This window comes from Anas acuta, chromosome 3 (genome assembly GCF_963932015.1).
Source record: "Anas acuta chromosome 3, bAnaAcu1.1, whole genome shotgun sequence".
In the NCBI taxonomy this organism is placed as follows: Eukaryota; Metazoa; Chordata; class Aves; order Anseriformes; family Anatidae; genus Anas; species Anas acuta.
The window spans coordinates 29,924,282-29,936,610 of NC_088981.1; the positions used below are offsets into that span (position 1 = coordinate 29,924,282).

Consider the following 12,329-nt stretch of genomic DNA (forward strand, 5'->3'; position numbering starts at 1 on the left):
CATTATTCTGCATCAGCAACAGTTCAGTTCATGTAAATGCTAATCATAGGTAAAGGCACTTTTTGAAAATCATGGTCTGCAGTGGTAAACTATGAAATGGTAGTCCTGGTATTTCTATTTAATTATTGTGAAGAAACATTTGCAAGAAGGTGTCTTAAACAGGCCATGAACTTAAGTGATATGCCACTTCTGATAGGGAAATATTACTTTCAAACACATACATACCTGTTTTTTAAAACCTAAAGCTTACTGTTGATGAGAGTCTTGCAAACACAGTTGCAATTTGTAGTGTCAAAACGTCCATGAGGCACAAGATAGTCAATTTATACCATGTTCTAGCCAGCAAGCAATTAGTAATGAGGATACTCTTCCAGTCTGACCCATTAGAAAGAATCCTTTCTGACCCTTTACCTGGTGTTTGGGATAGGATGTTTCTTTTTAGGACGTTTCTGAGCTGAAAAGGGAGCAGACAGATTAAAGGCAGAGGAACAGTTCAGTAAGCTATTACATGGTATAAATTACATGCTGAATTCTAGCATTACTGTTTTCTTCAGAGATATCAGCATTTCAGTCCTTACTCGTGTGCAATTTGGACATTTCAAAAAAACTAGCTTGGAGTAAGTTAATCTGTACCTAATGTGAGGAAGAAGGTATTTTGTGTTCTGTAGCCATTTGTGGAGAAGGGTTCAGTGTGTTCCCTTAAACAGTTTCAAAAAGCGTATCTTAATTTTTTTTTTAATAGTTGACTTGTTTCAACTTTGCTGCAATTTGCCCTTAGTCACTTTTTAGTATGCCTTTGTGTTTTTTTGTTTCTTTGTTTTCCCTTGTGCTCTGTGTTGTCGTTACAATACGGACTTGACCATCCTAGAAATTCTGTGATTCTGTGATCTTCAAATAGAGGGCAGTAATCACTAGACATATGCAGAGCTGTAGTTCCAATTGGTAGTTCAGATGCAGTGTTTAGAGTGCCTTTGAGAACTACTATTTGTTGCTCTCTTAAGTCTGTAAATTCCTTCTTTGAGGTAAGGTACAGGTGACAAAAATCAGGTACATTTTCTTTGTTCTCTGAAACCGGTTCTAAAACACAAAGCTCTTCTTAGGGTGATAAAGATTCTTTTCAAAGTGCTAGTAAATCTGTAGTGTACTCTGTATTCACCTCATATATGAAGTAGTGTTGTTTTTTTTTTTTTTGAAAATTAGCATTATGAGTAGTAGGTGTCCATTTTCTGAAATGCTTGACCTGTATCTTGAAGTCAAAGGAAAAAGATTCTTTCTGCCTTCATGCGTCTCTTCTTGTCTGTGCATCCTAATGTTACTCCTGGAATGAAAATTTTGTCAACATCAGCTGTAGGCTGAAAATAAATTATACATCTTTTTCTGTTGCTTTTATTTGCAAGGTATACTTTCAAGATGTGCTCTGAAATTCCCAGGATTGAAAGGCTTCTGTAGTTTATCCATGAAATACTTTGCTTACATTGTGGGTTTTACTGTTTTCCTAAATTATCAAGTCTTCTGTTACTTGCTTTGCTTGATTTATTTCCTTTTCTTATACATCAGTTCTTAAAGCTACAGAAAATCTGTAACCACATTCATTTGACTACAGAGGATCTACTTGGTCCTCTTATATTTTTTTAAATTACTACCAGAATTCTTAGTAGTTCATTGAATTCTGATGCGATTGCCACATCACTGTTGCTTTCGATTCTCCAGCTCTGTATTTTGTACACACTCATACTGTTTTTATAATCATTGATATGACAGAAATGAACAGTTAATCCCAGCTAAACTCCCAGGGTTGTTCATCCAATCAATGTGTGAAATTTGAGTTTCCAAGTATGATGTTTTTGCAAAACATCAGTAAAAAAACCGTTTCACTGTGACTGGGTTAGAAGTCAATAAAGGTCTTTTTTTTTTTTTTCCTTCTCACTATCAAAAGCCTAACTTTCCTTATTTTGTTATATCTTTTTTATTACAGAAGAGTTATCCCTAAGCATCTCTGTTTCAAATTGCCAGGTCCAGGAGAATGTGGTGAGTCATATGCATTGTAATAATAACGGTGTTCATTTACCTGGGTATTTTAAAGTAATTGATAATACTATCTGAAGGAGGAAGCAACACCCCAGGGTACTGCAGCTACAGAAGTCTGCATTAGATACCTAATGGGAAGTAATCCACTTACCTAGCACAGCTGGGTGGTTGTAATATATGTCCCTGTATAAGATGTGGTTAAGTGAAACCACTCCAGGAAAGTTTCTGCTTTTTTCCCCACTCTATTTGGGGTAATGATGGTACCCTTTACGTAATTTATTGTAAAACTTAAGAACAGCTTAGCCTGTACTAAGTAATATGCTCGTGAGTGCTTTGATTATGCCTGATAACTTGTGATTTTTTCTTTTCATGCCTTAGGATATCAGCTCTGTGTACCAAATATTTGCTGATGAAGTGCTGGGTTCCGGTCAGTTTGGTATAGTATATGGAGGTAAATTATATTAGATTCCATTATGCATTTATTTGAGATAGAGTGACTGCTTATGATTTTCATAATTGCCTAGCTGTATCTAGAATGTCTAGGTGAAGCTTAGCTTGTTAGAAGTTTTTTTTGGGTTACTGTGGTTAAGTCTTTGAGGTTTTATTTATAGTATTTCTTACTTTTTGATGGAGTTTTTAGAAAACTCTAAATAAAAAAAAAAACAGTTTGGGATTTTTGTGTTTTGACCACATTTAAAAACAAAGCAATCTCTAGTCTGAATTTAGCCCATGTGGACTGTATTATACTGTGTAAGAAGTCATGTATTTCAAGAGGCTGTTGAGTATACCTGGTATTTTTGTAGATATCTGAGAAAAGTCGAGGAAAGCAATTAGAAAAACATGTTTTAGTTTGTGCTTTTCACAGTACTTTATGCAGACAATTTTATACAAATTTTTGTCAGCAGGAAAAAATAGAGGGATTCTTTGTCAAGAGTTCTCAGCTTTAGACTTTATGTAGTTTTATCACTTTTTTATTTAAAACATTCCATTGCAACATATAATGTGTTTACAGTGTATAAGCTTGACGAGAAGAAATATAAGAAATATGTTGTGTGAACTCTATTTCTTTTTCGTTTTCTTTTTTTTTATAAATACCATATATTGCCTCTCTACGGTTTGTGGTTTTCTCAACACTAAATCTGTAAAGGAATAAAAAAGGACAACTAATGATTTAACAGTGGGAACCTTTCTGTTTCTATCATGTTGTCTTTCTAGTCAGGAAATATTGTGGCTGTGATTTTTCTGTGAGCCAATATGGTAGTTAAATACTTTTTTTCTATTACTTTAGTACTGTTTGATGGAAATACAATTTGAGGGTCTAGTTTACATCATTCTTGAGAGGCCATGTTCCCCCTGCGCCCCAGCTTGGATTTCGTAAAGCATATTGTGAATTGAATTATGCTTCTTTTCTTATGAAAAGAATGTACATAAATGCAGACAGTAGTTTAATGTTTTCCTTTTACCTCCATATATACTTCCTAAACTTCATTTTAGATAAACCTCAGCTTGGTATTTTTCACAATTCAATGAAATGACATACGTAAATACTTATATAAAAAGCTTTTATCATATTCAATCTTTTTCACTTAATGATGTCTCAAAACATATAGGACATGCACACTCAGTTTCTTAAGATACAATCACAAGCTGAAAGAACAAGGGAATATAATCTTATATTTTTTTCTGGCTCTCCACAGTGCTTAATTGTTGCTGCTGTTTGGGGAGACTGTATCTGGTAACTTTGCATTGTCTTCTCCCCACCTTTATACAATTAGTGAAATAGTAATAACAAAATCTGTTATTGAAAGCAATACAAGGGTAACATTAAGTTGCTTCCTTTGTTGTTTTCCCCCTCACCCCATCCTCTTCTGGACAAACATTGCTCTTTTACAAACTGTAAGTCAAAAAATTAGCTAGCATCCAACTGGTGTTTCTTCCTGTGAGAATAGTTTCCCTCTGCTTTTTCTATTTAAGCACATTTTGAAAGGTCTGAAAAATGGAGACTTACAGGGGTGTGGGGGGGAGAAATTCTAGGCAGTTTCTAACTGATGTTAAACTTCCCCTGAAACGTGGGATAGTTTGACATCAGGAAAAGAATTTTCAGGCTGCCTTTCTGTAAATCTTTCTTCATGTTCTTTTAGCTTCTGTGGCTAAGTGTTTTGTTAGTTTAGTGTTTTTGTTTTATGTTCTCTTGCAACCTTGTGTTTGTTTTCTGATGGTATTTCTGCTATTTCTGTTTGGTAACCTTGTTAACCCTTCTGGTCCTTGAGTGATGTCTCCATCACTGCCTCACTTCCTCCAGTGGAGATAAGCCTGATTTTAAGCCTTTAAGGCAGGAACAGGAGCTGCTCCATGCAGCAGCCTTCAGGAACAGCTCCTCTGCCCAGCCTAAACACTGGCCACCAGTACTGACTGCAGAGTAGCAGGTGAGGCCTGTCAGGGTCAGTGACAAGGCATCACCAGGCTCTCCAAAGCCCTGCCTCTAGCTGTGATGGCAGAATCAATCCCCTGTGCCGCCCTGTGCTGTAGCTGTGTGCATCATCCCTTCTGAAATGGCCTCCAGATGTGTCACTGTGCAGATAACTGCTTTCTTTTTCCTTGGTACACAGGTTCACTTGATCTGTATTAGTGTAGTATTAAATTATCAAGGTCTTCCAGCATGTGTCCCCATTAATCTCTCTGATCTGAATGTGAGAGGAAACAGTTTTAGTAGTTACGGGGAAGCTGAGTGAGCATTTACAGCTACCCAAATAGCCCTTGAAACATCCTGTGTATTCTTATGTATGTATTCTTATGTGTATTCTTATGTAGCTGGTGCAGGCTGCAGCAGGGATACTATCAGCATTATCAACTCTTTATTTAAACTATAAACTTCCAGAGCTTTTTGGTGACAACAGACCACCTCCTGGGTGTTAACCTTTTCTTCTTCATGGCACATAATTACCTGCAGTTCCTGCAGAATATTAGGTGTAACTTCTGTGCACATGGAGCCCATAAAGGTGTTTACTGAAACCACTGAAGACTTTTTTAAACACAGAAGAGAGGCAAAATTCTCAAGTAGGTAGCATGTCATAATGTATGAGTCCCTTACACAAGGAAAACCTCCAACTAATACATCTAACGTCAATGCGTATATCTGAGAGCCAGTTTAAATTTATCCACAGCCCTTCTATCAAGGTTGATCACTCCTAGTTACTCACATGCCAGCTGCAGTTTTAAATACAAATATAGTGATATTGTACTTTTGTACTAAATAGATCTGTTTCTCCAGAAAGGAACTTTTGCCTGTACTGTTTTATAGCTGTGAATTATTTCTGCCTTTTGATGTCTGACATTGACTTTCTGTTCAGGAAAGCACAGGAAGACTGGAAGAGATGTAGCTATCAAGGTCATTGACAAGATGAGGTTTCCAACTAAGCAGGAAAGTCAGCTTCGTAATGAAGTAGCCATTCTCCAGGTACCAAGATATTTTAGTATGGTTTTGGAGTTCGGGTCAAATCAGCTATTCCTAAGATTTTGTAATGTGTGTAGGTGCTCTAAATTGATGTCTAAATCTGTATGTGTGATTTCTGAGTCTTTTTGTAAGAAAGAATCTTCTTATTGGGGGAACTCCTGACCATTTGGTAGTGTTGATAACTTGGCATTGGTATCTACTGCATATGGGGAATCCACTGAAGCCATGTACTTCGGCTTGATGTTGTCCTTCAGGCAAAAGGAAAATGTTTGTCTTTTTGTTAACGGCCACTTAGTCTAAGGGGTGTTTTTGCATATTCTGCAGTGAAACTACAAACAGTATCAACTTTAAAAAGTAATCATTATAGATAAGTTGTGTTAAAATAAATTAGTCTTAGTAGTGATAGATGGCACGTTTCATGGGCTGATGTGTATGTTTCAAGCTCATTTCTTGCCTCTGACACTTTGTTTTTAATTTCTAACTCTCCACTTAGCTACTTTTTGATCTGTGGTATGTTATTTCTATGTAATTCAGAATATTTCATGCTGTTTTATTTTAGTTCTGTACCTCTACTACTTTATTTTAGAATTTGCATCACCCTGGGATTGTGAACCTGGAATGTATGTTTGAAACCCCAGAACGGGTCTTTGTTGTGATGGAAAAGCTGCATGGTGATATGCTAGAGATGATTCTCTCCAGTGAGAAAAGTCGACTTCCAGAACGAATAACTAAGTTCATGGTCACTCAGGTTGGTATTCAGTCATTTTTTCCTGGAGATGAAAGGCTAGATATGTCTTCTATAATTATGTAGGAATGGAGAAGGATTTTTTGTGTAGTTATGAAAGAGATTGATGTACAGCCCCACCTACTAAAAGCAGTTGAATAAACCTGGAAAGAATTTTGAATGCTAATTTTTTGTTCTTCTATCCTAAGGATTAAGGTTGTGGGTATCCAGAGATGCACATCAAAACTCTAGGTATTCAAAAAGATAGATAGGGATGGGAAAAATACATTTTAAAAGAAAATCAAAAATTTTTAGCAGGTTAAACCACAACACAAAACCATCAGTTCCACATTTTTTTCCACTTCAGTTCCAGCGTACTGATTGGAAAAAATAGTACTTGCACGGTCTTCAAGAATTAACCCGTATATACTATGTTGATACGAATTATTGCATTTCTCTGTTTTGAAAATATTATCTCCTTTTTAAAGATACTTGTTGCTTTGAGGAATTTACACTTCAAGAATATTGTGCACTGTGATTTAAAACCAGAAAATGTACTACTAGCATCAGCAGAGCCATTCCCTCAAGTAAGTGAAGATTAAAAGAATAATCGTTTCCTGACTTCTCTTTGGGGGTTTGGAGGATGTGATGGGGGTAGAAGTACACTTTAGAGATCAGCCAGAGATTTCTCAGTTTAAAACCTATTTCTTTTGCAGGTAAAGCTGTGTGATTTTGGCTTTGCTCGTATCATTGGTGAAAAATCTTTCAGGCGCTCTGTGGTGGGGACACCTGCGTATCTTGCCCCTGAGGTGCTCAGGAGTAAAGGTTACAACCGCTCTCTGGACATGTGGTCAGTTGGAGTTATTGTCTATGTGAGCCTTAGTGGTACATTCCCATTTAATGAAGATGAGGATATAAATGATCAGATTCAAAATGCAGCATTTATGTACCCACCAAATCCTTGGAAGGAAATTTCTAGCGAAGGTAAAGAAACAAACTTTATTATGTATTTATGTGTAGACAATGCATTCAAATACTTAAACCACAACTTTTACTGAGACAGGAGTGCAAAAATTATTAATAGTTTGGGTTCTGTTGGCTATGCCAGAATGGCTAAATTTAAGCTGGCATATTTTTCTGAAAGATAAAATGTCAAATACCATGTTTTAGATCATTTTCAGAGAAGGAGCCAATAGATTTAGCAAGAATAATCGATGTAATGACTTAATAGCATGTTTGGGGAGTTGGATCAATAGCCCAAAACCCCTCCGAAATCCCAGTGGAAAGTTAAATCTTGTATGAGTCTTCAGTGAATATCTAAAACATATTTTATCTAAAAAATTGAAGTTGAATCTGGAGTTTCAGTATTGTACATTAGTAAGCAAAGCAAAACCTGGATCTAAATGTCAGCTTTGAACAATCTAGAAGTTTACGAAGTTGGTCTTCAGAGCTCTCTAACACCAATTTTGTTGTTATTAATGTATATATGATTAACACAGGTAGATGTGAAAATGGCACATCATTATACAAATAGTGGAAGTACCTACATAATTCTGGAACATAGGATTATGCTCAAGCTTTGTTTAGATGCTTCTGAAAAGCTTTCAATGTTTCCATCAAAGGGGGGAAAATGCCAACAACAAAAAAGTTTACCCCATTCCTATTTTGTGGCCTTGTTTAACATAAACAAAGGTAAAAATCAAATTTGGGAGCTTGATTTGTTGTAAGAGTTCAGTAGGACACACATACACACACACACTTCACTTTCACTGCAACGTGTGAATGATGATAGATGTGATTAGTATTTAAAGAATGTAATTGTTTTGTTCTTCTTTGACAGCCATTGATTTAATAAACAATTTGCTTCAAGTGAAGATGAGGAAACGTTTCAGTGTTGACAAATCCCTTAGTCACCCGTGGTTACAGGTAAAATGATTTGCCTTTATCACTATGCTTATAATGGTTGAATAGTGATTTTCGGATTAAATCCAAAGTGTTTACCAAACTGCTTATCAAAACTGTATCTACTACTGCTTCTTAACAAACAACTATGGAGGCTTGAGTATATCTGGTTTTAGCTTAATATTTTCCATGCTCCAGGATTGTGCCTATTTCTTAATGGCTTTGTTTTCAGGGAAAACTATTCACCCTTCCTTGCCCTCCCTCCCCTTTCCTTCTTATTCCTTGCCTGATGCTAACAGACACGTCCATTTTTCTGCTGCTTCTGAATGCAGACAGTGAGGAATGCACAGAGCCCCACTGAAAACAGGATAGAGAAAAGCATTGTTCCATGCTGAAGGAAATTCACAAGCTAGTGTGTGCTATAGTTTGTAGTCATTTTAGAAGAGAATTGAAATAGAATTTGTTAAATAACTTAAAATACATTACACAATTTAAAAAGATATTAAGGGGAAAATCTAATTAATGTTGAGTACAAACTGTACTGGAAATATTTTCACTTGATGTATTTGTATGTATACCATTAGTTTTAATTTAAAACTCACATATCTGTCTTGCTACAAAGAGTTTTCAGAATTTCTAGTGTTACAGCCTTGGACACTAGCCTATTTCATTTCGAACTCTTTTTTTGATGTGCTCTTTTTATTTAAACAGATCCTGTTGGCTGTATCTTGTGGTTACTTACATTCAATTCTGCAGTTAGTCTCTGTATTTTTATCTTTGGGAAAATAGGACTTCTGTTTCTTAAACTGCTTCTTTGAATATTTTATTCCTTAGGATTATCAGACTTGGCTTGACCTCAGAGAATTTGAAACACGCATCGGAGAGCGTTACATTACCCATGAGAGTGATGATGCACGCTGGAAAGAACATGCGTATGAACACAACCTTGAGTACCCCCAGCATTTTATTATGGCTCCTAACCCAGATGACATGGAAGAAGACCCTTGATTTATTCGTTTTGCTGAATTCCAGCACAGATGAACACTCCAGACAGAAACTGAAGATAAGTTTTGGAACAGCTGTCGCTCTTTCTGAATGTTGTACACACAGCGCAGTGTACAAAGTCTCAGAGGATCCTGCATTGACTTGGGGATAGACTGTCACCCAACAAGCTTTACTCCATCTCTGACTTAAGCTCTGAGTAGTTACTGGACAGTGAGATAAGCCCCGTTGGGTAACATTACACCAAGTTGTATGGCTACAGAGCCATTACCGAAGTGGAATGTGTACAGATTGAATGGTTTGCGTGTTTTTTCTTTTTTTTTTTTTTTTGTAGCCTACACAGTAAGAATTTTGTAATGGTTTCCTAATCCCTATTTAGTAGGCCATAGAGGACTGTTTTCTGTTACTTAGATACATCTCCCATTTCTTAGACTGCATTGTGAAAAAACGTCGTGTAAGGAAATCAGTGCAGAATACCTTGGCTAATAGCAGAACGTGTTTTAGGGTTGAATATGGCTTCAGAGATGAAGGAGTAATTTGCTGCTGTTAAGACAGTTACGTTATGTCTGTCTTTGCCCTAACTGAACTTTTTCCAGATACCAAAAAAAAAAAAAAAAAGAAAATCTTGTAACTTCTTACATTCCTCTTGAAATGCTGACTGACAATCTAAAGAGATGACAATCAAAGCTGTGCTAGTCCTTTATTTTGTCTGTTGAAACAGAGCAATAAGCCACAACAGTGTGTTGCTGTGCAAGGCTGGCACATGTCGTAGATGCACACCAAAGGCATTTGGCCTTAAAACCACACAAGCAGTGCAGAGAGAGCGCGAGACTTAATGTAGCATATCCTTTCACTATGGAAAAAGTTTCTAGCAGAAGGATGTGGAAAAATAGGGAAAAATACATGCAGCTTTCTTCTGTTGTTTTTCAATAACTAAATTGAAAATTTTTATAGTATTTTGCTAATTTTTTTTAAAGGTTCCCTGGATTTGCATCAGGACTAGTTTGTAGCCTGCTAGCTTATACCTTAATTCTGTTCTAAACCTAGGTGTGACAAAATTACCTGTTGCTTCTGCCAGGGCAGCTGGACTGTAAGAGAAAGGGCTCTGCCTTCCAGTCTTTACCTGCAGCCCCTCCTATTCTCTTCACTGTGCTCAGCTTTGTTGTTCTGAGCTGAAAGAAGAATCCAAAACCAACTTCTAATTCAGTTTTTTTGCAGATGCTTTGCTTGATGGATTCCCAGCCACTTACGGGACTTTGTGGCACAATTGAGAGGAAGCAGCAATGATCTTTGGAAATGATTCCTTAGGAGGATAGTGTAACAAAATTCTTCGTATTTCAAGGAGGTTTGAAGCCTTGGATGATAAGCAGATAGAGTTTTTTTTTTTTTTTTTTTTTTTTTTCCCCATCCTGTTTAAAAATGGCAAAAAATTGAAATCTTTTGTGCGGGAACAACTGATCTGTGCTGCTGGAAGGTGCTGGATTGGCTGTACGTATCCCTGGTGTGCCAAGCTGCTTAACTGGAGCTTGGTTTAAAATACTTTTAAAAATACTGATACAGGCTTGAACTGCAAAGGTAGTAGGAGACCTTGGGGTAGCTCCTTTCTCTCCTAACAAATTTTTTTTTGTGTATGTAGATGAGTATTATTTTTTCTCCCTACTGTTGTTCAGGTAAGGAAATAGGTGAGCAGATGTTTTCTAAGCTGTTAGAAACCCGTAACATTTTAGAATTCTGGGGCTGGCAGCTGTTTGCAGTCACTGAACTGGCAGTAAAGGCAGCGGCAGGTGCAGAAGTATGTGCCCGTGGGCAGGTTTGGGTCTTGAACCCACCCTTCCTTTTCTGGTTGCCCTTAATCTAACTGCTACCACATTTTGTATGTATCTGAGTTGATTAAAGCTGAAGCTTGGTTTCCCTGTTAGGATTCACCGAGCTTTGCACAAAACTTTTGGTGCAGCCTGCATAGCAGTTTCTACAGCTGCCCAGGTGCAGAGTGTTCCCACCCGTCCTGCCATCCTGCCCTCTCTCCCAGCATGTGTTTTTCTCAGGTTTGTGCAGGGGACTTGCCTGATGGCGGCCTGGTCCGTGCCACTCCTGCACTGGGGAGTCATGCTTCCCCTTTCATGCTGTCAGAGCAATATAAAGGAATTCAAAAGGGGCAGAATTTGTCCCTTAACCTTGCCATTGTGTTAAGGTGAAGCTTTGGGACTGATTCTTCTCAGACAGGCACTATTTTTTTAATCTTATAGAGACAGAACAATCATCGATGAAGTTGGTAGTCTAGTATTGGCCCAGGTGGCAAGGGAAGCAGTGTTTTTTTTTTTTTTTTCTAACTTTTACCACCCAAGTGACCAAATTTCGGTGAAGCCATTGCTATCTTCCAACTGTAATAGTGTAGATACAGTTTGGTTTTAAGCTTCAGATTTCGAACCTGAGCTGTCACTTCAGGTTTTCCTTCCTTTTATTTTTAAGGGAGGAAAAAAGCCAGCTCAGTTGCTTGAAAAGCACAATGCAGAAGAAGGGGGTACAATTAAAAAAAAATAAAAGGCCTGGCTGATGTCTCTCCCCATGAAGTCTGCTCTGTGCTTCAAGAAGTCATATGCGCTATTTATTCTTAAGTTGTATTTAAAAAAATAAAAAAATAAAAAGCTGTTGGCCTTTGGAGTGGATTGCCTGACAATATATGCAGACTTGTGGGGCCAGACAATAGAAGCCACAAGCTAGTAGTACAAGAACCACAAAAAATCAGATACCCACCAGAAGTAAACTTTCTTCACTGATGGATGAAAATAGCTGACTTTTTTTATTCCCTTTTTTCTACATTTACTGCAACCTTTGACAGCAGTAGGTTATAGTGTTTAATATCCTTATCCCTAGATGAATTAAGTTGCGTTCATTCAATAGTGCTATGATGATGCTAGAAAAAAGCTCATGTAAAATTTTATAGCCTCAAAAGGACACTGTCAAGTACTTTTATATTTTTATACATCCCGTTGTTTGTAAATATCCTCTGATAAGCTTGAAAATAAAATTTATTTCCCTATCACATTTGTTCTCCTTATTTACATGAACTCCCTCTCCTTTCAGATGCTCTCAGTCAATATTTTTTCATACTTGTTTGGGGCTCTGTCTGGCATGAGGTGTATACCCTGCTATGGGATTTCTGTTAGCAGGTACCTTCACACAAAACTGTTTTTGCATTCTTCCTATTATCAGTCTATT

At 37.1% G+C, this 12,329-nt stretch overlaps 1 protein-coding gene across 2 annotated transcripts in view; it reads left to right on the plus strand.

Annotated features, from left to right (window-relative positions):
* PRKD3 (protein kinase D3) overlaps window positions 1-12,153 on the plus strand; it is a 39,566-nt gene extending 27,413 nt beyond the window's left edge. For both annotated transcript variants that reach the window (XM_068676405.1, XM_068676406.1), the window contains exons 12-19: window positions 1,976-2,028; window positions 2,407-2,479; window positions 5,379-5,485; window positions 6,069-6,230; window positions 6,695-6,793; window positions 6,923-7,190; window positions 8,047-8,132; window positions 8,943-12,153. In XM_068676405.1, the coding sequence (XP_068532506.1) occupies window positions 1,976-2,028; window positions 2,407-2,479; window positions 5,379-5,485; window positions 6,069-6,230; window positions 6,695-6,793; window positions 6,923-7,190; window positions 8,047-8,132; window positions 8,943-9,116 (1,022 nt within the window). In that variant the 3' untranslated portion in view covers window positions 9,117-12,153. The remainder of the gene's footprint in view (window positions 1-1,975; window positions 2,029-2,406; window positions 2,480-5,378; window positions 5,486-6,068; window positions 6,231-6,694; window positions 6,794-6,922; window positions 7,191-8,046; window positions 8,133-8,942) is intronic.
* The last annotated feature ends 176 nt before the right edge of the window (window positions 12,154-12,329 follow it).